The sequence below is a fragment of the Lithobates pipiens genome, unplaced genomic scaffold (assembly GCF_037356315.1).
Source record: "Lithobates pipiens isolate NorthernLeopardFrog02 unplaced genomic scaffold, aLitPip1_a1.2 Scaffold_16, whole genome shotgun sequence".
In the NCBI taxonomy this organism is placed as follows: Eukaryota; Metazoa; Chordata; class Amphibia; order Anura; family Ranidae; genus Lithobates; species Lithobates pipiens.
This window is the reverse complement of record NW_027507748.1, coordinates 437038171-437062919: the sequence shown is the minus strand read 5'-3', so window position 1 is coordinate 437062919 and position 24749 is coordinate 437038171. Positions and strand designations below refer to the sequence as shown.

Here is a 24749-nt window from a genome sequence, read left to right as displayed (position 1 = left end):
ATATACAGCTCTGGAACTTACAAAGTTCAATCTATAAAACTTGAAGGCAATATCAGACATTATAGTGTCAAAAATGTCTTGATATTGCCTTCATCAGATGGGGTGATGTCATCCCTGTAAAAACCAAATTTTGAAGATGCACACAAATTGGGAGTACAGATGGGTAATGTCAACATGTGCTATCTCCCATCATGGGGGATCAAGGGACATGTTTTGTGGGTGCAATCCTTCCTCTCACCTACTAGCGTTATGAGGAAGGGGTTGCATACACTGAGATCCCCTGATGGCAGATAGCACATGTTGACACGCCATGTTCATCTTCAAAATTTGGCTTTTAAAATTTAAAAAAACTTAAAATCACAAAATGTGGTCATCTAAAAAGGAAATGAAGAACATGATCGATTTTGTTTTAGGGATTCTCCCCAAAACATCGATCATGTTCTTAATTTCCTGCTGCATGATGTCCAGGCAATTGTGCATTGCATCGATCTCCCCATTCTAGGCCATGATCTGTGCAATGAGTCTTTGGGTGCTGTCGCTTGAAAATAGTTCCGCCGCTTCCCCTTCCACAACCAGAACATCACCTAAAACTGATGAAAAAATATGCAATTAGAAATATGCAGGCATACATAGATTACCTGAAGCTGAGGTGTCAGACACTCACCTGGTGGGGTGCCCATGACACCCACTTTCTCCACCTCTCCTTCCTCCACATCCTTGGGGGGGGCTGGGGCTTAATTGCCATTCAGGCTGATCGGGGGTCCCTGTGATCCTGTTGTCTGAGTCTTTCCTCCCCTATGAGAATGAAACAAAAGGTATTCTTAGCACACAGATATTTGAGTCCAGAAATAGGAATATGAAGCATTGCTTAGAAGTGGGGTACAATTGTCTGTTTGGGAAGAGATCCAAGACGAAGACATAAATTCCCTTTTAAACAAACTGCAATACTTACCTTTTTTGGCCAAGTTTCACAGATGGAGACACCCCAAGTATCCCCTGGAGCAGCTGTGTGGCTTACCCTAAAAAATGTTCTCTGGTGTCCCACACTAGTGAGTCCAGATGTGTAAACAGTTGCTGAGTGTCCTCTCCTTACATTCCACTTAATCAAGTTTGCAATTCATTCTAGTTTCCAAAACATCTACAATGTCCTACAATATCCTAAACTTCTTTTAATAGGACAAATTAGTATGACCAAAATGTAGGTATAACCATGTACTAGAACGATGTTTCCTACAAACGATGATTTCTACAAACGACTGCCCACGAACATGAACGTAGCCATTTCAAACTCTACAATAGTAAAGAAAAGTACATGGAGCAGCATGCAAGTTAATTATCATTATAGGAACACATGACAAGTACTTACTTTTTTGAAGCTCCTTCTTGATGTTGCAATGCTGATCTGGCTCCCTCAGTTTTATGTCTGACCATCGCTTCCTCAACTGCTCTTTTGACCAAAGTACCCCAAAGTTCTGCTCCAGGGTGCTGAACACAGTTGACATGATGTCATCCATTCTTCTATTCGGATGGGTGTATGGACCATGTTGCCCATCATAATCCTCCCTCCTTAAAATCCCCACCATCTCTACCATTTCCTCAAAGGCCATGTTGGTGGCCTTCAATCTCCTCCTGGATCCAGATGTTTGTGGCTCCGGGCACTACTTCCACAATGTGTCTCCACCATTTTTCTCAATACACTCCTACTGTGCAACGAAGAGAGAAGGGGCGGGGAATAATTGTCAAAAAGAACGTCAGGGACGGGCGACACAGGCAGAGTTTGACACATGCGCAGTGTACATAATGCTAACACACATCAATCGTACGCCTGTACGTGTCCTAAATGAAGGTAACATTTCAACTAGGTCTATATTGGGCTAGTTTAGAATGACATTGTTGTTTTTGTCATATCAAGCTAACATTCGTCGTACGTCTGATGTGAGTATGCATGTGCCCTATATTGGGATAAGATAATAATGAGAGTTTGGACTAACATTAGTATTTTTGTCTTGTGTATTGTCTTACAGAAAAAATGAATCCATTTAACCACCTTCAGACCGGACCATTTTGCTGGTAAATGACCAGAGGTCTTTTTACAATTTGGCACTGCGCTGCTTTAACTGGTAATTGCGCGGTCATGCAATGTTGTACCCAAACAAAATTTGCGTCCTTTTCTTCCCACAAATAGAGCTTTCTTTTGATGGTATTTGATTGCCTCTGCGATTTTTATTTTTTGCGATATAAACGTAAAAAGACCGCAAATTTTGAAAAAAAATGATATTTTCTACTTTTTGTTATTAGAAAAATCCAATAAACTCAATTTTAGTCATACATTTAGGCCAAAATGTATTCAGCCACATGTCTTTGGTAAAAAAAAAGTCAATAATTGTATATTTATTGGTTTGCGCAAAAGTTGTCACATCTACAAACTAAGGTACGTTTTCTGGAATTTACGCAGCTTTTAGTTTACGACTGCCTATCTCATTTCTTGAGGTGCTAAAATGGCAGGGCAGTACAAAACCCCCCCAAATGACCCCATTTTGGAAAGTAGACACCCTAAGGAAATTGATAAGTGGCATGTTGAGCCCATTGAATATTTTATTTTTTTGCCTCAAGCGATTGAATAATGACAAAAAAAAAATTTTTTTTTTACACAAAGTTGTCACTAAATGATATATTGCTCACACATGCTATGGGCATATGTGAAATGACACCCCAAAATAAATTCTGCTGCTTCTCCTGAGTACGGGGATACCACATATGTGGGACTTTTTGGGAGCCTAGCCGCGTACTGGGCCCCGAAAACCAAGCACCGCCTTCAGGCTTTCTAAGGGCGTAAATTTTTGATTTCACTTCTCACTACCTATTACAGTTTTGAAGGCCATAAAATGCCAAGATGGCACAAAACCCCCACAAATGACCCCATTTTAGAAAGTAGACACCCCAAGCTATTTGCTGAGAGGCATGTTGAGTCCATGGAATATTTTATATTTTGCCACAAGTTGCGGGAAAATTACAAACTTTTTTTTTTTTTTTTTTTTTCACAAAGTTGTCACTAAATGATATATTGCTCACGCATGCCATGGGCATATGTGAAATGACACCCCAAAATAAATTCTGCTGCTTCTCCTGAGTACGGGGATACCACATATGTGGAACTTTTTGGGAGCCTAGCCGCGTACGGGGCCCCGAAAACCAAGCACCGCCTTCAGGCTTTCTAAGGGCGTTACAGTTTTGAAGGCCATAAAATGCCAAGATGGCACAAACCCCCCCCAAATGACCCCATTTTGGAAAGTAGACACCCCTAAATTTAGGGGTACACTAGTGAGACTAGGTAATAAATGGCGGGTGCCCTGAAACTATAAAAAAAATAACTAACCAACCAGCGTCACCTGTAACAGTTATATGGTGATCACTGGTGAAAGGGTTAACTAGGGGGCAATCAGGGGGCTTTATGCGGTAGTATATGGGGGTCCCTGGCGCTATAAAAAGCTGCGGCGAACCTAAATACCTACCTGCCTAACTAGCGTCACCTGTGACACTAATACAGTGATCAGAAAAACGATCGCTTATTAGGCTGGGTTCACACTGGAGCGATGCGGGAACGCCATGAATCCGCGGCGGGTTCCCGCATCGCATGCCTCCCGGCGGCAGTTCACACTGCCCTATGCGAACTGCTGGGAGTGTCAGTGAAATGTTAATGACACCCCCAGATCAGTTCGCATATCGCAGTGCGATCTGCAAACTCGGATCGCATGGTGTGAACACCCATGCGATCCGATTCTGCTGCGGGCCAAAAAAAGGGTCCCGTGCGAATTTGCGGCGGGTGCGGCGGGTGTGGCGGGTGCGGCGAATGGCTGAACTCGAATCGCACAGAGATCGGATGTGATTTGCACTGCAGTGCGGTGCGAATCACATCCGTTCTCAAACCGCTGCAATGTGAACCCAGCCTTAGTGACACTGGCGACGGGGGGTGATCACGGGGTTAAACCTTTATTGGGGGGGTTAGGGGGGTACCTTAGAACTAAAGGGGGCTAACCCTAACTGCCCTAACAGTTATTAGTCACAAATGACACCCGCCGGGTGATCAGGGGGTTAAACCTTTATTAGGTAATAAATGGCGGGTGCCCTGAAACTATAAAAAAATAACTAACCAACCAGCGTCACCTGTAACAGTTATATGGTGATCACAGGTGAAAGGGTTAACTAGGGGGCAATCAGGGGGCTTTATGCGGTAGTATATGGGGGTCCCTGGCGCTATAAAAAGCTGCGGCGAACCTAAATACCTACCTGCCTAACTAGCGTCACCTGTGACACTAATACGGCGATCAGAAAAATGATCGCTTATTAGGCTGGGTTCACACTGGAGCGATGCGGAAACGCCGCGAATCCGCGGCGGGTTCCCGCATCGCATGCCTCCCGGCGGCAGTTCACACTGCCCTATGCGAACTGCTGGGAGTGTCAGTGAAATGTTACTGACACCCCCAGATCAGTTCGCATATCGCAGTGCGATCTGCAAACTCGGATCGCATGGTGTGAACACCCATGCGATCCGATTCTGCTGCGGGCCAAAAAAAGGGTCCCGTGCGAATTTGCGGCGGGTGCGGCGAATGGCTGAACTCGAATCGCACAGAGATCGGATGTGATTTGCACTGCAGTGCGGTGCGAATCACATTCGTTCTCATAAACCGCTGCAATGTGAACCCAGCCTTAGTGACACTGGCGACGGGGGGTGATCACGGGGTTAAACCTTTATTGGGGGGTTAGGGGGGTACATTAGAACTAAAGGGGGCTAACTCTAACTGCCCTAACAGTTATTACAGTCACAAATGACACCAATGCAAAAAAAAAAAAAAAATAAAAAAAAAAATGACATTGGTGTCACTGTGACTGGGGGGCAGGGGTAATTGGGGGGGTGATCGGGGGGTAAAGGGGGGGTGTGAGTGTGCCTGGCATGTTCTACTGTGTGTGTAGAGTGTTGGTGCAACTCACCGATCCGCTCTCCTCCGTGTCGGAACGAAAAATACCGACACAGAGGAGAGAATACATCACTTCCTCTCCTGTGTTTACATTACAGGAGAGGAAGTGATGTCACGGGGGATTTCCATTCGTCGAGAGCGATCGCGAGGGGGTGGCCATGAATGAATGGCCGCCCCCTCATCCCGGATCGCTCTCGAAGGAATGCCGACCGCCGCAGGCACCGGGGGGGGGCCCGATCGGGCCCCCCACCCGCGGGCAGGCAGGGACTTATATATACGCCCATATGCCTGCCCGTGCCATTCTGCCGACGTATATCGTCGTGCGGCGGTCGGCAAGTGGTTAAAGAGCATGATTTTTTGAGCATTTTTATTGACAAGTATAGGGAGATGAGGAATCTTTGGGAGGTCAAACACAGTTTGTATTATAATAAGCAAGCAAGGAAGGCAACACTGGAGACACTTCTGGAATTTGTCAAGACTAGGGTCCCTGAAGCAAACAAGAAGATCCAGGCTTCCCTCAGATCAGTAGCAGCGTCAGATAATGTCCCCAAGCTGTGGTACCTCCACAAACTGCGGTTTCTGGACGACCAGACTGAAGCGAGAGAATCTCTTTCAACCCTTCCCTGCAGCCTTCCCTCCACCCCAGCAGAGGCTTCCCAGGAACAACAAGGCCCTTCCATCCTTGAGGAAGCAGATGCACCCAGCTGGAGCCAGGTATATTCGTTTTTAGAAATATTGATTGTCCTAATATTAATGATGTTAACTAAGATGTTATAATTGCTTACAAATCAATGATTTTATACCAAAAATGATATGTATATATATCACTAGATAGTAGTGGCCAAAAATGTTGGTGACCAGCTTGAAAAATGCTGGGGTCAGAATGATAGCCTTTTCTATTTATTAACATTCAATTTGCAAGTCATGAGCTGAAAATTGTGTGTGATTGATGAAGCAAAAACTAAAACTATGTCCCTTTTTTATACACAGGATGAGCTCAGCCAGGAGGAGGGTCTAGAAAGTGTCAGGAGGATGCTGTGCCCAGTGGCAGCCAGGAGGGGGCCATGACCAGTGGCAGGCAGGAGGAGCATGTGCCCAGTGGCAGCCAGGAGGTCGCTGGGCCCAGTAGGAGCCTCACACAATCACAGGTGGCTCCCCTCCGCATTACCACCAAAAGGCCCAGGAAGGCGACAATGACAGAGGAGGCAACACTTTTCCTCATTCGGGAAGCCAGCCAGTCCCAGAGGGCTCCCCCAATGCTGAAGAGGCCTATGGCTGCTATCTGGCCACCAGGTTGGCAGAATTGGAGAAGGGCAAATGCCTCCTCTGTGAGGGAATTTTTGCTGAGGCCCTTCAGAAGGGGTTGAGGGGCCAGCTTACTGAAAACAGCCATATATATATGAGCCATATATATATAACAGCCATATATATGAGCTAGCCCCTCCTCCTCCTCCTCCTGCCACAAGTTCACCACCAGGAGGAAGGCTGCAGGGAAGTGTGGAGGGAAGGTTGCAGCGAAGAGAAGAAAGTGATGGCCTGGGTTCAATCTCGTCTGACAGAAGACAGGCTGTGGTAGTACCACAGCCTGGGGACAGATATGTCATCTGCTGATTGTCCTGATCTCTAGGATTCCTGGACCAGATTGTGCTCCCAATTATATGGACTCCTCAAGATCCCAATTTTGTTTTCCACTGACTTGATGTGTGCCCTGGGGGCCAAAAGGCTTCACAAATTCCAAAAGTTTCTCCAGTGTTGCCTTCCTCTTTATTTTGTTAACCAAAATAAATGGATATTTTATTTTCACTAAATACTTTCCTATGTTTTTTTATTCAAAAAGGACAGTATGTTTGTGATAAATTGTAAACTACAAGTGCAAAGTGCACTTGAAATTGTACTGCAAGTGCACTTGGAACTGCAGTCGCTCTAAATCTGAGGGGGGGATCTGAAATGAGGGGAAGCTCTACTGATTTTATCATCCAATCATGTGCAAGCTAAAATGCTGTTTTTTATATTCCTTGCATGTCCCCCTCGGATCCACAGCGACTGTATTTCCAAGTGCACTTTCAGTGCAATTTCAAGTGCACTTTGCACTTGTAGTTTGCATTTGTAGTGCAAAATGAATTTGCCTTTCGTAAATAACCCCCTCTGTCAAATTAACAAGGGACACCAACCTCCTTAAGGTTAAGAAAAAATACAAGATAATAATGTTGTGGTAACTTGAAAAAATCTAATTATATGGAGATCACTAGAAAATAAGTAATTGTAAAATAAATATCGATGGAGATCGGGCTTTTAAAAACTAGAATATTAGTCATGAGATGAGGATAAATAATGAAGAAAGAAGTTTGTGAGAACTCTGTTAATATGAGCAGCAAAACAACTTCATTCTTCTAGCATTCTAAATAAGAATGCACTGTATTAAAAGATCATATAATTAGCAGCGTGAGGCATGTGCTAGCTTCAATATGAACGCTAGTTTTACTTCACCGAGCACTTCCGTCTTGTACTTGCTTCAGAGCATGCGTCGTTTTTGGTCCACCGGACTAGCACACAGACGAACGGTTTTCCCGATAGAAATTCGATTCAGTCGGACAGATTTGAAACATGTTCTATTTCTAGGTCCATCTGAGCTTTTGAAGAAAAAAGTCCTCTGGAGCCCACACACGATCGTAATATCCGACGGATTGATTTCATCGGACATACGTGTGTACGTGGCATTCGATTCCATTCACATTGAAGCTGAACATTTTTGTTAATTTTTCAGTTCTTTTTTTTTTTTTGTGTTTGTGCAGGTGTTTTTTCTCATTTTGGTATGTGTTTCAGACTTTTCTAGCATTTTTCTTTTTCCCTTTTACCCAATGGAAAGCTGGTTACTATGCAAGAAAATGTGTGAAAAATGCATACAATTTTCGTGTGTTTTTCAGGTGCTCCCTTTAAAGTCTATTGAAGCCAAAATGCTCTCCCCTAAGAATGCTCAGATGCCAAAGAAAAGTTAGAACTCCTTATTAGCATAAATGTTCCAAGTCAGTGGCTCTGAAAGTAATGAAACCATGAGATTAGCATAATTTGATCAATTGGCATTTTCATAAGAGGCACCTATGAGACTGTTAGGAGTGTCAGTTGCATGGTCCTACCTCCACCACCTCTGTCCAGCCACTCTCAATGGTGTTTGTGTCCTCAATCCCGGACAATGAGGAAAACATTTACTCTGTGCCAACTGGCTGGGGCAGAAGGTCTGTACTGATTGTACTCATTGCAAGGCAGAGAGTTGCTCCATTTACTGTACCTAGCCTTCCTCCTCATTCGCATTGGCCTTCGGCCACACACCCCTCTAGCTGCCCTCCACTGATTGGCTGCACTACTCTTGTGCCTTTTTTGTTCCTGCTTTCTGGATTCCCACCTGTATCCCTGTTGGTTCCTACCCTGTTTACTTCTTGGATTCCACATTGCTGCCCCCTGCTCAGATTACTGGCTATTCTTTTAAATTGTCACCTGTCTTGACCTCAAAATGTTTACTGGACTATGGCTATCTTATAACCCCCTGATCTTGGAACTGTCTTTTGAATGACACTTTTCCAGTGCCAGCCCTGAACTTGGAATCGTTTACTTTATTATGATTGTCTGCAGCCTGCCCAGACCTTGGACTTACACACAGATGCTCTCCAGCTGTTCCACAGGCTCTGCTTTTTCTGCCATTAAACTAGAAGTACTCTCTTTTGTTATCTTCTCCCAGTCTCAGTGTTATGTGGCCATGTACTGTAACATAGTGTACTAAGGCCTGGGGGCAACCAAGTACCAATAAGCCTGCATACCTTTTAAAATGGAACATTTTGGAATGGAAAAAGAGAAGCTCCGCTTTTTTTCCTCCTTTGCCAGGGAGCAGGGATCTTGCGTCACACACATTGCAGAGCTAGAGCACAGAGCTGAGTGTAATCTGAGAGCTGGCTGGGGAAAAGTGACACACATCCTCTTCACAGGCTCAAAGAAAGAGAGATCTGAGGGTATGAGTCATCTGCTGTGTGCTGGATGGTGGGGAAGGCCATCTTCCAGGAGGCTGAGGTGTCGGCTTAATCCATTAGGAGTGAGTCATGCAGACAGCAGAGAGAGGAGAAATCAGAGAGGGACCAGACTCCGTGCTTTGGAGTCAGGTTGGTACACTTTATAGTGTATAGTGCTTTGTTCATTTTACATGTGAGGTTTACAACCACTTTAAAAGAACAGTGGCTGCTATAGGCAGAAGAAACACTTAATAGCTATAGTTCCTGGAATAGGCATTGGGCAGTACAATACAGGAATAATCTACATATTTCTCTTTGTATAGGTTTTCCCTTTAAGGTAGAACATCTAAAATCAATATAATATACTGTATGTGTACATTATTATTTCAAAAGTAGCATGGGTATTCTGACCGTATTACACTGTACAGATGTGCACAAAGCCAAGCCTTTTGCTGAACAGAGTTGTTTTTAAGGGGCAATACCAGTCATATTAGCTCTAAACCTTTTGTCTCGCCCATATAGACAGGATATGTAACATAAGATAAACTGGCCAGGGCAGCAGAAACATAAAAATAAACTGTAGTAAGCTGCATTCAATGTATGCTTCTTTCTCCTTTAGGCCAACTGTCTCATCCCTTCCCCCTTCCTCTATAATGACAGGCTAGGCTTAGTACCACACTATTGCCTTGTTTCCACTGAGTGGAACGGTTTGGGCGTTGGTACAGTTTGGAAGTGTTAGAATGGTCTGATCTATTCAGGAGAGCGTTTCCACTGTAAGTCAGACCACCAGGGGCCATACGGGGTTAGAAAAAATGCCTTTGACGTCAGTATTGAAATTTTTTCTGTCCGCCAATCAGTGGAATGTATTGTGTGATGTCAGTAACTCCACGCTAACAGTACCGTAATATTTTCTATGGCCCCACATCTGAAGAAGGACCCTGAATGGTGTGGTATGGGCCGCTTTCATAATGGAAACACTTAAAATAGAGTACCATACCAAACCAAACCGATCCGCTCAGTGGAAATGAGGCATAATATGATCAGATGTTATAACCAAACAAGGAAGGCTGGGGAGGTTCAAAGAGACACTATTCCCACCCTACGCCTTTACACCTAGTACCAAAAAGGCTAATTGACAGAAGTACTTACATAACGTTGCTTTCATTGACTTTATCATAACAGTCTGTGAAATTTCCATTAATAATCCAGAAAATTTGTGTAAATATTCCTTCAATCATATCTCCAAGATCAGCAGAACAATTGAGATCAATGTCTGAACCTTAACATGTTTAAAAAAAATGAAAATTATAACATGAATCCAATTTGATACCATGGGAAATATCTTCATTAAAATAATCACTATTATTTAGAAGGAGCAAGAGCAAAACCATAGACACTCTATTTGAACTGTCAATACATGTCCTGCTGTGTAGTATGGTGAACAGCAGAAGCACAACCCATAGTGCAATTTAGTTCTCACGTTACTGCCTTTACTTCATCAAATAGCAGGTCATCATAATTAAATTAAAAAAACATCAGCTTATGCATGTCGGCCTTACCTGGCCTAAATTATAGCCATATCATATGTAATCAAAACCTACAGCTTTAAGTTGTGAATGAGAATTCCTTTAGGTATAAACTATAGTTAGGTCTGTTTATTCCCCCTTGATCAACCAAGCTTTCCCATGAGTTTAACCTGGAAGCCATGTGGGGAGGTTTTGGGAGAGACTCCACAAAATGGTGGAGCTGTCTATATCTCCACACATCCCATAGAGTTGTACCGTACCTCTCTCGCAGCTCCATTAGTGAACATAAGGTGTTCCCCTCTAAAACATCTTTAAGCCTCAACTGGTTCGATAGGGTCCATTTTAAATATTGCTTATTATTTTTCCCCGACAGGAAAAAGTTAAAGTAATTGTCTGTCAGCAGGGTCAGAGGACTATTATGCTTCCATGATATACTCTAAAGTAGTTTATCACATACTCTAAATGTTTCTATAGTAATTGGTGCTGTTTCTCCCAAGAACTCTATATTGCCTTGGAATCCGAATAATGTGGCCCAGAGCAGCTTTACTCACACTTTCCTCTAAGGACGCCCACTTTTTACACAGTAAACCGTGGACCCAGTCCAAGATCCTCCATAATACTGCTGCCTCATGATAGTTTCCAAAATCTGGAAGGAACACGCCCCCCTTCTCTCTTGGTCTACTCATCATTTTATAGGCAATACGATTGCCTCTATTATTCCATACAAATTTCAGCAGAATCAATCTAAGAATTTTATTTATTTTATAAAGTATGCTCCAGGGATATTCATCGGAAGACTTTGGAATATGTACAAAGCTTTTGGAAGAATCATCATCTTAATCACCTTTATCCTGCCAAACCATGATAGTCTATGTGCAGGGTACCCTTTCAAATCTTGTTTAATTTTATTCCATAAGGGAACATAATTATCTTGGTATAAGTCTGTTGTTGATACTGCCAGGTATAGTCCCATATATTTTAATCCCTTTCTTTTTTACACAAAGGGAAAAAGAGCTCTGAGGAGCCTACCTTCAGTTGGGGAAACAGAAATATTTAATATCTCTGTTTTCTCCAAATGAATCCTTAAGTTCGAAACAGCCCCATAGCTACTCAATTCTCCCAAGATCTTGGGAGTGTTTGTGAGGGATATGTTATATAGAACATAATATCATCTACGAAAGCGGATATCTTATATTCTTGCCCTGCAGTTTATATACCTTTAATTTCATAGTTGGCTCTTATAGAAGTTAAAAAGGGTTCCAAAGAAAACACAAAAAGTAAAGGGGAGAGTAGGCAGCCCCGACGTGTACCATTATAGAGCCTAAAGGATTCTGATAAAGTTCCATTTACCTGAATTTGGGCCGTGGGTTTAGAGTACAAAACCTCTATCCACCTAAGCATACGTGGTCCTATGCCAAATTTATGCAGTGTCCCAAGCATGAAGTCCCAATCTAGTCTTCCAAAAGCCTTTTCGGCATCTATTGATAAAAAAAGAACGGGTTTCTTGCTTTTTTTGCTTCATGCATTAAAAGAATTGTTTTTAGAATATTTTCCCTTGTTTCTCTCCCAGGGACAAACCCTGCTTGATCCTTTTCTATACATTCTAGCATATATAGCTTCAGGCTCTCAGCCAATATCCTCACGTAAATTATCATATCTTCATTAATAAGGGATATTGGCCTAAAGCTGGAGCAGAGTGTTGGATCCTTCCCTTCCTTTACTAAGAGTGTTATATAGGCTCCCAAGGCTTCTTCACGTATCTTTAAGCCCGCCCCAATGTAATTCATGTATACATGAAAATAAGGAGTCAGAATTCCCATAAACTTTTTAAAATATAATGATGTGTACCCATCTTGGCCGGGGCTCTTCCCAACCTTACTTTTTTTAATTGCCTGCTCTATTTCTTCCTTAGAAATGTCTCTGTCCAACCCGCTTGAGTCCTCAACCAATAAAACAGGTAGCTTTATAGTCCGTAAATACTGTTCTATTTTATTTCTTCTGTTTTGAGCCTCATCCGGTTTTTGGATATCATTTACTTTATAAAGTGCTTGATAGTATTCCATAAAGATTTTACTAATATCCCTAGTAGATTGTTTCATCTCTCCTTTTCTAGCTTTCATTTTCTGAATAAAATTCAGGTTCCTTCTAGGTTTATATCACCTCTGCCAGTAGTTGCCCTACCAAAAGCATACTGCCTTTTAGCTGTTCTAATAAACACTCTTTTGATGTCCTGTTCCAATAAATCCCTTGATGCCTCCCTCTTTCCTGCTAACTCTATCATTACTTTATTATCCCTTGTCCTTTTATGTGTCTGTTCCAACTCCTGGATCTCTTGTATAAGGAACTTTTTTTGTGCGGTCCAGATTTTTTTTCTCTTGGCCCCCTCTGCTATTAATCTCCCTCTCATGAATACTTTATGAGTCTCCCACAGAATAGTTGGCGCAATATTCTCTATGTTATTATCCTTAAAAGATAAGTTCAAATGTTTTTCCAAATCTTCCAAAACATCATGATCATGTAAAAGTGATTCATCCACCCTCCAGGACCTCTGCCTTTCCGGTATATCCTCTAAACCCAAGCTTACTAGTACCGGGGCATGGTCTGAGAGAGTGATCGATTTCACCTCCGCCTTTAATAGGCCTTCTAAAAGCTGTTAATCTAGGAAGACATAATCAGTTCTCGAGAATGAACTTGAGAATAATAAGTAAAGTCCCTCCCCCTAGGATGCATAATTCTCCACACCTCTATTAATTGCTGCTGATATAAGTTTTGCTTGACAGCTTTTAGGTTTTTCCGCAAGGAGATAGGTTGAGTATCCAGGGCCAGATCCAACACAAAATTAAAGTCTCCAGCCATAATACTTTGCCGTCCTTAATATTTTCTAACTTGTTCAATATCTTTCTTAAAAAAAGACAAGGCTGAATATTGGGGCAGCAGATATTAGCAAATGTGTACTGTTTATTAAAAATGGATCCCTTTATAAATAGGTACCTTCCTTCTGAGTCAGACTCCACCGCTTTTAAAATAAATGGTGTATTCCTGTCAAAACCTATTGCTATTCCTTTGAATCTCTTATTAGGAGAGTAACCATGGAACCAAACTGGAAAACCCCTTGAGCTCAATCCAACCCTAGAAGACCACTTAAGATGAGTCTCCTGCAAAAAAACAATGTTTGATATCAAACTTTTCAGTCCTGCTGTTAGGACCTGGGCTTGAACCTGGGACCTCTGGTGTGTCTGGCAGTGACTCTGCTTGCTGAGCCACCTGGAATGCTGGACAGTTCCTTGGACAGTTCCTTGGACAGCTCCTTTAGTGATCTTGTCTTGAATCTTGTTTGCCTTGAACCTTGAACCCTTTGCTCCTCCCATGAACTTCCTATATAAGCCATGTCTCTGCACTTCCTCCTTGCCAGAATATTGTGCCATCTCCAGCCTGTATCTCGTTCCCGTCTTCGCTGCTGCCGCTTATATTTACTACTGCTTGTTATCGACCCTTGGCTTGTTCCACGACTACGCTTCTGCCTGATCCCAATCTGCAACAACTCGTTACCGACCTTTTTGGCTTGCTTACTGACCACGCTCTAGTTTGATCCTTACCTGTTCATCCTCTACTGAACCCCGGCTTGCTCACCTCCTGGTGGGGCTATCCTGAGGACCGCGACCTGGCACTAACACGCAGCCAAGCCCATCTCCACCTTTGGGAGCTCTGGTGAATACCGGTTAGTGCTTAGACCCCGCACCTCAGGTGAACCCGTGCCATCAGCCAGGGTGACCTGTGTGAATACCTGCTCTGCTGCTATAGCTACTGGTCTCTGAGCCTGACTCCAGATCGTGACACCTGCATTATTTGATAACTTTTATTAGGGCTGTTTAAACCTCTCACGTTATAGGTAATTATCTTTAAGGGCATCCTCTTTCAGATATACGAATTAAAAAGCATCAAGAGGTTATTAACCATAAGAGAAAAATGTAATTCTTCCCGTTTCTTTAGGATGATCCATTTAACTAACAACAAAAAACAAAACAAAACCCACCAACACAACCCCCCCCCCCATCTTTTTTACCCCATTCAGACTTCCTTATACCATTCCCCCCTCCTCCCTCCCAACCTCTACATTGAATATCAATGAAATAACCCTCTGGACTGTCGCCTAGATTATAGGCACCCAGCACGACAGGGCCTCCCTTGGGGGGTTTTATATTCCCGCATGGGCCCCCAGTCCTCATTCCCTAGCGGAAAATGGTTCTGAGGGCACAGACAGGCATCGCCAAACCCCAATGTACCCCTGAGCGAATCTCCCTTCCTTACTGACCCTTACCCCCCTAATCACATGCTGCATTGCTTAAATGTTGCCACCCATTTTGTTTCTATTATTAGGGCTCTATACTTTATTCTATGACTGATCCTTTAACTTTCCCCATTCTAGGGTTTTTTTTTTTTCAGTTTTCCAAGTTGACCAGTGGCAAATCTAGTTTGCTGCAAAATTCTTTCAAATCTTCTGGGAAAGGCAATGTAAGTGAAATTCCTTGGTTATTCGCAATTAAACAAGCGTAAAAGCCCCATCTTTAGGAGATATTTTTCTCCTGTAGCTGAATTATCAAGGGTTTCAATGCCCTTCTTCAAGCTAAAGTCTCTTGTGATAGGTCTGTAAAGATCAATATTTCAACTCCATTGAATTCAATTGGTGCAGCACTTCTCATGTCATATGAGACTTGTTGGTTTATTTCATAGTGGGGGAATCTTGCCATTACATCTCTCGCGGTGTCTGTTGATGACGTAATTATTTTTTGTATTCTGTGTACTCTTTCAAAGCATATAGGGTATGATGTCTCTTTTTTCAATATTTTATTAAACACCTCGCTGACCTTTTTTTCTAAATCACTATTTTTCACAGACTCTGACAGGCTTTGAAATCTTAAGTTGTTTCGTCTATTCCAATTTTCTTGGTCTTCGAGCCTGTATCGGATGTTCCTCATTTCCAACCAATCTAGTTCTACTCTCCCCTGTAGCTCCATAATCACTTTGTTATGATCATCTAAATGAGCTTCAGATTCGACTACCCTTTGTAATACATTCTGTATATCCTTTCTTGTGGAATTCAATTCTCCTTTAATCTTGTACTCTAAATGAGACATCATCTCTACCATATCTTGCTTTGTAGGATGTGCTTGCAAGCTATCTGATTCTTTTTCCATTCTCTGTTGTGTTTGATCCTTCTGCAGATCTCCCTCTTCTCACAGATCAGTTTTGTCCATCTGCCCCTCTGACACGAGGGTTATTTCCTCAATAGTCTCAACTATCTGTTCCGTTCTTTGAGCCGTTTTATCCTATACCATGTACAGAGGCGGCTCTAGGATTTGTGAGGCCTTAGGCAAAACTTACACATGAGGCCCCAATCACGGCCATAATGGGAAAAAAATTCAAGCAAAAAAAATGGCTGCAAAAAGATGCACAGGTCTAGCAAAAAGTTCATCTGCACCACTTCCAGGGCACCCTCCTCACCCATCAGACATATGCAGCCATTAAAACATCTGGGGCCCACCAAGGTGGCAACCCCTCTAAGAATTTCCTGTGTCTTGGGAGAATTGGGAGGAGATGTCACTGAGCCATTCCATATCCGCAGAGGAAGTAGAGCGGAGGGATCCCAGCACAGTGCAGGGGGAGCAAGAGTAGGGAAGGGAGACAGAGAGGAGAGGAGAGAGAGAGGGGAGGGGAAGAGAGAGATTGTGAGAGATAGGGGGTGGGAAAGAGAGAGAGGGGGAGGGGAGCAAGACATTGTGAGTGAGAGGGGGTGAGAGAGGGGTAGATAAAGGGTGCACAAAAGGGGGAGAGAGTGGTGGAAAGAGGAGAGGAGGGGAGGGGGAGAGAGAGGGAGGAGAGAAAGGGGGAGGAGAGAAAGGGTGGGCAAAAGGGGGAGAGAGGGGGAAGAGGGAAGGTAGAGAGGGAAGGGAGGAGAGAGGAAGGGAGGAGAAAGGAAGGGAGGGGGGAGGGAGAGAGGAAGGGAGGGGGAGGGAGAGAGGGAAGGAAGGGGGGGAGGGAGAGAGGGAAGGAAGGGAGGGGGAGGGAGAGAGGGAAGGAAGGGGGGGAGGGAGAGAGGGAAGGAAGGGAGAGAGAGAGAAGGAAGGAAGGAGGGAAGGAAGGGGGGGAGGGAGAGAGGGAAGGAAGGGAGAGAGAGAGAAGGAAGGAAGGAAGGAAGGAAGGGAAGGGAGATAGAGGGACGGAAGGGAAGGGACAGAGAGAGGGAAGGAAGGGAAGGGGGGACAGAGAGAGGCAAGGAAGGAAGGGAGGGGAGAGGGAGGTAAAGAAGGAAGGGAGGGGAGAGAGGGAGGTAAAGAAGGGAGAGAGAGAGGGAAGGAAGGGAGAGGAGAGAGAGGGAAGGGAGGGGAGAGAGGGAGGGAAGGAAGGGGAGAGAGGGAGGGAAGGAAGGGGAGAGAGGGAGGGAAGGAAGGGGAGAGAGGGAGGGAAGGTAGATAGAGAGGGAAGCAAGGGAGAAGAGAAGGGAAGGGGAGGGAGGGGGAGGGAGGGAGAGAGAGGAGAGAGGGAGGAAGGAAGGGAGAGTGGGAAGGAGAGAAGGGAGGGAAGGAAGGGAGAGTGGGAAGGAGAGAAGGGAGGGAAGGGAAGGGGGGATAGAGGGAAGGGAGAGAGGGAGGGAAGGGAGAGAAGGAGGGGAGAGAGCGGGGGAGGGGAGAGAGCGAGGGAGGGGAGAGAGCGAGGGAAGGGAGAGAGCGAGGGAAGGGAGGGAAGGGAGAGAAGGGAGAGAAGGGAGAGAGAGAGGGATGGGAAGGGGGAAGGGAGAGAGAGAAGGGTGGGAAGGGGTAAGGGAGAGAGAGAGAGTTGTGGGAAGGGGTAAGAGAGAGGAGTGTGGTGAGAGAGGGGGAGGGAGAGGGGGGTAAGAGAGAGAGGGGGAAGTGAGAAAGAGGGGGTGAGGGAAAGGGGGTGAGGGGGAGGGAGGGAGAGAGAGGAGAGAGGGAGGGAAGGAAGGGAGAGTGGGAAGGAGAGAAGGGAGGGAAGGGGGGATAGAGGGAAGGGAGAGAGGGAGGGAAGGGAGAAAAGGAGGGGAGAGAGCGGGGGAGGGGAGAGAGCGAGGGAGGGGAGAGAGCGAGGGAGGGGAGAGAGCGAGGGAAGGGAGAGAGCGAGGAAGGGAGAGAAGGGAGAGAAGGGAGGGAAGGGAGAGAAGGGAGGGAAGGGAGGGAGAGAAGGGAGAGAGAGAGAGGGGTGGGAAGGGGGAAGGGAGAGAGAGAAGGGTGGGAAGGGGTAAGGGAGAGAGAGAGAGTTGTGGGAAGGGGTAAGAGAGAGGAGTGTGGTGAGAGAGGGGGAGGGAGAGGGGGGTAAGAGAAAGAGGGGGAGAGAGGGGGTAAGAGAGAGAGGGGGAAGTGAGAAAGAGGGGGTGAGGGAAAGGGGGTGAGAGAGATCTAGAGATCTGTCCCTGTCTGTAGCCCCTGGGGGACAAAGAGCAGGGAGAAGCTGTAGAGTGCTAGGGGGTGGGGACCGGAGAGTGCTGGGGGGTGGGGACTGGAGAGTGCTGGGGGGTGGGGGCTGGAGGGTGCTGGGGGCCAGAGAATGCTGGGGGGCAGAGAGTGCTGGGGGCCAGAAAATGCTCGGGGTGGGGGGTGGAGAGTGCTGGGGGCCAGAGAATGCTCAGGGTGGGGGGCGGAGAGTGCTGGGGGCCAGAGAATGCTCGGGGGTGGGGGGCGGAGAGTGCTGGGGGCCAGAGAGTACTGGGGGGTGGGGGGCAGAGAGTACTGGGGTGGGGGCAGAGAGTGCTGGGGGGCCAGAGAGTGCTGGGGGCCAGAGAGTGCTGGGGGGTGGGGGCCAGAGATTGCTGGGGTGGGGGGCGGGGAGTGCTGGGGGCCAGAGAGTACTGGGGGGTGGGGGTGGGGGCGGAGAGTGCTGGGGGCCAGAGAGTGCTGGGGGTGGGGGCCAGAGATTACTGGGGGTGGGGGCAGAGAGTGCTGGGGGCCAGAGAGTGCTGGGGGGTGGGGACCAGAGATTGCTGGGGGGTGGGGGGCGGCTAGTGCTGGGGGGTGGGGGTGGGGAGTACTGGGGGTGGGGGGGAGAGTGCTGGGGGCCAGAGAGTGCTGGGGGGTGGGGGCCGGAGAGTGCTGGGGGTGGAGGGTGGAGAGTGCTGGGGGTGGAGGGTGGAGAGTGCTGGGGGTGGAGGGTGGAGAGTGCTGGGGGTGGAAGGTGGAGAGTGCTAGGGGTGGAAGGTGGAGAGTGCTGGGGGCAAGAGAGAGCTAGGGGGTGTGGGGTGGAGAGTGCTGGGGGCCAGAGAGAGCCGCAGGGGGTGTAGGGTGGAGAGTGCTGGGGGCCAGATAGTGCTAAGGGTGGGGGGTGAAGAGTGCTGGGGGGGAGCTTGAGAGGGGAGGCAGAAAGAATTGGAGAGCAGGGGGTGCTGGCGAAATGGGGGTGGAGCCAGGGAGGACAAGAATGGGCTGGAGAGCAGGAGGGGAGGAGCCAGGGAGCAAAGGGAGGGGCTGAAGAGCAGGAGGCGTGGAGAAAGGGAGCACAAGAAGGGGCGGAGCCAGTGAGCACAAGGAGGGGCTGGAGAGCAGGAGGGGCGGAGCCAGGGAGCAAAGGGAGGGGCTGAAGAGCAGGATGCGTGGAGAAAGGGAGTACAAGAAGGGGCGGAGCCAGGGAGCACAAGGAGGGGCTGGAGAGCAGGAGGGGTGCAGCCAGTGAGCACACGGAGGGGCTGGAGAGCAGGAGGGGCAGGGCCAGGGAGCGCACGGAGGGGCGGAGCCAGGGAGCACACAGAGGGGCGGGGCCAGAGAGTACAAGGAGGGGCCAGAGAGTACGGGGGATGCAGAAAAAGTTAGATAGGAGTGGTGGAGAGACTGCACATAGATAGTGGAATTGATTTTTTCATATTCCTCCATGCAACCGCTGAATGATCACCTCTCCTCCCTGCAGACATTCAGCAGCTGTATGGAGTAATATGGAAAAATCAATTCCACTATCTATGTGCAGTCTCCCCACCGCTCCTCCTATTCAGGCACACAGGGAAGGCTGCACGGCATGGGCACTCACCTTTCCTCTGGTCGGCAGCATAAGAGTTCCTCCCTCTTCACACTCATGGTGGGACTATCCAGCTGGGTGGTTTTTCAGCAACACCCCCCCCCCACTCCAGAACCAAATAGGAGGCAGGTGCGGAGGAGAGGTCTGGTGAGCGGCACAAGAGAGAAGCTCAGGTGAGGGTCCCACATGGATATGCCGCCCTCATGCCGTCTGTCATCCAGCCACTGCGCCACCTAGAGGACTCTACTGTCCCGCTCCCCGCACTTGCTGCCACCGCATTGATCACAGGCAAATTAGTCGATTGCGAGGCCCTTGAGACTGCGGGGCCTTAGGCAATCGCCTAATTTGCCTAATTAGAGAGCCGCCTCTGACCATGTATGTCTTTATAGAATTAGAGTTCCCTCTTTCTGCTTGGTTGGTTTTAACTCCTTTCCTCCCCATTATTCCCTCCTATCAAATTGTTTTTGCTCTATTCTGCTCTATTTGTTCAACCCCTACAGTATAGTCCCCTACTGATCCACCTAGCACTTGCCACAGGAAAAGACTATACCGAGGGATTTTCAGCTAGATACGTAGAAAATAATGCAGATGTACAATCATTCCATGCACTAATATACTCAAACCTATCTTCACAATTTATGCTAACGCAGACATTTGGCTAGCTGACTGGCTTACTGGTTTATAGTTGTATAGGTACCCAGATAAACACCTTAGACTATATAAGAGCGAGCCAGTATAGACCAAATAAACAATATGAGCATATATGTTCAAATATTTCGTAAATGGCTTATACTTGTTATATCAAAGCACCAATCTTATTGCATTTATCTCCTCAAGTAATAGAGAGTTATATAGATGAGTAGTAAGCAGCTTTGCGGGTATGCGATTGTACAAGTAAAAGCGGAGAAATATATGCAAACAGGTTAAAAAAATAAAGGGGGGGGAACAAACAGCCCACAGATGCAAACTTATAAGCCCAGGCAAGCTGAAGCAGGCAAAAGCAGGTGAAACAAACCTCCTATGAACTATAGATTGTCTTTTCTTTCTGCTTCCTCAGCCATAGACAAAAACAGTCCTTATTGATTAGTAATTATTCTTCCTCATTTTCTTCCTCATTAGATCATACAGGTAATAAAAAAAATGCAGATGAATGCACAGGTAGGAATACAGGCAGACAGATTGTCATGAAAAGGTCCACCTGTTGGTGGTGCTGTTGGTCTCTTGTATTGCAGTACCAGTGTCCACCAGCAGGTGTCTTTTAATACTCTGGGCCTGTAATAAGAGGACTTACCACCTGGTGGCACTGTTGGATCCTTGGGCTGTAGTACTGGTGTCCACCAGCGGGTGTACTCCGGCAGTGTGGAGCAGACAGCACCTTCTGCGTTCAACTGTTATGTGAGGTTAACCACTTGGGACCCGCGCTATTGCAAAATGACGGCAATAGCGCGGACCCACATTTTCGGGACTACGTCTATTGACGTAGTCCCGGTTACGAGCGGCCTGCGCGCCCCCTGAGGGGCGCGCGCGGCGCGCTCTGTGATCGGCGAGTCCGTGAGACTCGCCTGATCACCGATCCGTGTAAGGGGTCGATCCCGACCCCTTATCACGTGATCAGCTGTCAGCCAATGACAGCTGATCATGTGATAAAACGGAGCCGGTAATCGGCTAGTATTCCTCCTCGCGCTGACAGCGCGAGGAGAAAAAAAAAAAGCCGATCGCCGGCGGCCGTGTTCGGGACATCAGTCCCGATCACGGCCAGCAATTTAAAAGGACACCTGCCCCCTGCCAGTGCCCACCTGCCACCCGCAGTGCCATCCTGAATAAAGTAAGTGCCCCCCTGTCAGTGCCACCCAGCAGTGCCCATAGTGCCCACAGTGCCACCCAGCAGTGCCCACAGTGCCACCCAGCAGTGCCCACAGTGCCACCCAGCAGTGCCACCCACAGTGCCACCCAAAATCTGCCTCAGGTGCTGCACCCCAGTGCCGCCCATCAGTGCCCAGCAGTGCCGCCCATCAGTGCCCAGCAGTGCCGCCCATCAGTGCCCAGCAGTGCCACCTATCAGAGCCACCTATCAGTGCCACCTATCAGTGCCCATCAGTCCCATCTATCTGTGGTACCTATCAGTGCCCATCCGTGCCACCCATCCGTGCCACTTATCCGTGCCACCCATCCGTGCCATCTTATCTGTGCCCATCTTTGCCCATCAGTGCCGCCTTATCTGTGCCCATCGGTGCCGCCTTATCTGTGCCTATTAGTGCCGCCTTAACTATGCCTATCAGTGCCCACCAGTGCAGCCTATCAGTGCCCACCAATGCAGCCCATCAGTGCCCACCAATGCAGCCCATCAGTGCCCACCAATGCAGCCTATCAGTGCCGCCTAATCAGCGCACTTCAATGAAGGAGAAAAATGACCCGTTTGCAAAATTTTATAACAAACTATTAAAACATGATTTTTATTTTTTTTTTTTTTGCATCTTTTTTTGTTTGTTTAGCAAAAAATAAAACTCCGAGCTGTAACTAAATACCACCAAAAGAAAGCTCTATTTGTAGGAAAAAAATGATAAAAATTTCATTTGGGTACAGTGTTGTATGACCGCGCAATTGTCACTCAAAGTGCATCAGCGCTGAAAGCTGAAAATTGGTCTGGGACTGAGGGGGGTTTAAGTGCCCAGTAAGCAAGTGGTTAATCACTGGCAGTCTTATAAATACCCGACAAGCCCTCACATGCTTGCCTTGGTATCGCTCTCTCCATGTGCCCTGACCGTGGTGCCTGTACTCTGACCTTGAGCCTGCATCTGACCTGACCTGAGCCCATCCTGGACCTGTCCCTCTTGTCTCCTGTTACATTAGGATCCCTGCTCTGCAGCTCATCCATCCGTCCTCTCCCTCTCCTGCTGGTTCCCCATCCTTACCCATCTACTGATTCCCTTGTGTATGACCTCGGGCCTGGTTTTTGTTTACAACTCTGGTATTTCCCATTTATTGTATATATTACTTGTTTGTGGTTGGTAGTGCTAGTGTTTTCACTTTCTTGTCACTTATTATAATAAACACTATTGGTACTTCACCTACATGTGTTTTTTAAGTCTTTTATAGTAGTTATCCCGGGAGACAGATTTAGTGTATATGTTCCCTCAAGTAGTAAAGAGTTAAATATAGCCTCACCAGCTGTTTGCCTGAGTTATACTTTGCATGTGTTTTCTTTTTTGCCAACTTTAATCCCTGCTGCCGTATATTCACTACCTGTTCCCTCGCGATCTTCAATCCTTCGATCCTACAGGATAGCTGATCCCACTATTCTAAAGAGTTTAGATGACACAATCTATCTTTCTCACCTACATGATCCTCCACATTATCTTTGAGGGGCACCGCTCTCACTACTCCTTATGGACCCCCCCCTTTTCTGAGAGCACCTCGATAGCCTTCAGGGTAGCCTTCAGTGGTCTTCGTGAGGTGTCCCGGAACAGACTGTCACACGAGCTTACTCGTTCGTTGATCACTCCCCCACCGACCGTCAACATCCCACCATCTCCTCCAGCCATCCTACTCTCGCCGCTCACCGTTCACAGACATTCTCTTCCTCACCTCTCACACTGTTGACAAGCAGCTGCAGCCTCCAGCCCCCTTTCCACCTTACTCCTCACGCCAGCTCAGCCATATGAAGGCATGCTATGAGTTTCTCCACTCAGGGACCAGGGGGAGATCTTCGAGCGCCAGGGGTCCAGAATTCCAGCGGTAAGCAGGCACTCAGTGGGGGATAATAAGTTGCCACAAACGGGATGCAAATCCGGGGGTAAAAGCTGGCTTCACCAGGAGAGTTTTACCTCTCCTAACATGTTCGCTCTGGGGAACACCTGGAGCTCCCAGCTACATGCTGCTACTTGGCACCATGTTGTAACTCCGCCCCCATCGATATTTCTAATGTAACACACTCCAGAATATGTGTCTCTAGTGGAGAAGATATTTAAGATACACTCACCTTTTGTTAGGTACAGCTACGACTAAAGTCAACCTATGCCCATATCATACACACTCATTTTTTTACAAATTCTTTTCAAGTGGAAAAAGAATTTTTAAAATAACAGCTTATTAATCTCTGTATCTAAAAGCACTGTGAAGCGTAGAACTTGGCAGGCTACCATACCTTTAACGTAAACAACCAACAGGTGTTTTTACACTGTTAAAATTGGATGAAAACCAACTTTAGAGTCTTGGCTGTGATCTTTTAGGATCTTTGAGAGCAAATAACTTCACATTAAAATCAGCTCGAAAGGTAAATGAGGGCTTGTTTCCAAGGTTCTTTACTGCCTGTTACAAATATATAAGTATCAATAGTCTAGACACTGTTTTGGGCTGAGTTTAGATGAAATGTGTAAGTTGAATATTTTGAAACTAAATACTGTACTTCATGTTCTACTTTTGATGAAATAAAGGAAGAGTTGATGGACAATTATTATATTATCAGCACATTTTTTTTTAATTTAGTAGGCAGCTAATGCAAGTTATATTTTAAGATATTAAGATATTTTACAATATTGATACCGAAATACATGTAAATGTGTATTATATTTAACAGGCAATTACTGCCAAAATACAAAACATACAAAAAAAAATAAAAATAAGACACAACAGATAGGGGGGTCAGGGGCAATACTGGGTGTACACCTTCAGTGTTGAAGCTTTTTATCAGGAGTGTTCACACAGGCAAGACCAGTTTAGTAATAGATATCAGTGCAGAAGGGGATCTTACCTGGTAGCACTGCAAGAACTGTATTTTTCTTTGGCTCCGTAATCATCGGAAACATGTTTGTACTGGCTGGAATAAAAATGGCATTAATGGTTTTATTATAAATTCCCTACTCTGTAAAATTTGTATTTTAGTATATTTAAAAGGCAGACAGTGAGATAAATTTCTGATATGTATATAGTAACTTTTGTAAACTGTAACCAAGTGTACCATTTGTTGAAAGAAAAGCATCTATTGTTCTTTTAAGCCCAATTGCTGTTTTAAAAGGCTGGTTTAGAAAATTTTTGTCTCGTATTATAAATTAATACAAATTGACACCCAGCTTTATCATCACCGATGGGTTATGACAGCATTTGGTGATGGAACCAATGGCTGTCAGCATTTGGACTTATAATACTGCTATAAAGCACTCAATAAGAGTGCTCCTTAGCTGCAAACTGTAACATATGTTCATTGTGTTTATACTGAATAATAGTGTGTGTTTGTG

At 46.1% G+C, this 24749-nt stretch overlaps 1 protein-coding gene across 5 annotated transcripts in view; it reads right to left on the bottom strand.

Moving 5' to 3' along the window:
- The window catches only part of LOC143983219 (uncharacterized), a 52135-nt gene that overhangs the window by 10600 nt on the left and 16786 nt on the right, over positions 1-24749 (bottom strand). For 4 of the 5 annotated variants that reach the window (XM_077482662.1, XM_077482665.1, XM_077482661.1 and 1 more), the window contains one exon: positions 10124-10253. In XM_077482662.1, coding sequence (XP_077338788.1) covers positions 10124-10253 — 130 coding nt within the window. Of the gene's footprint in view, positions 1-10123; positions 10254-24265; positions 24351-24749 lie in introns of those variants that run through there. The other variant, XM_077482666.1, reaches the window with a different exon arrangement.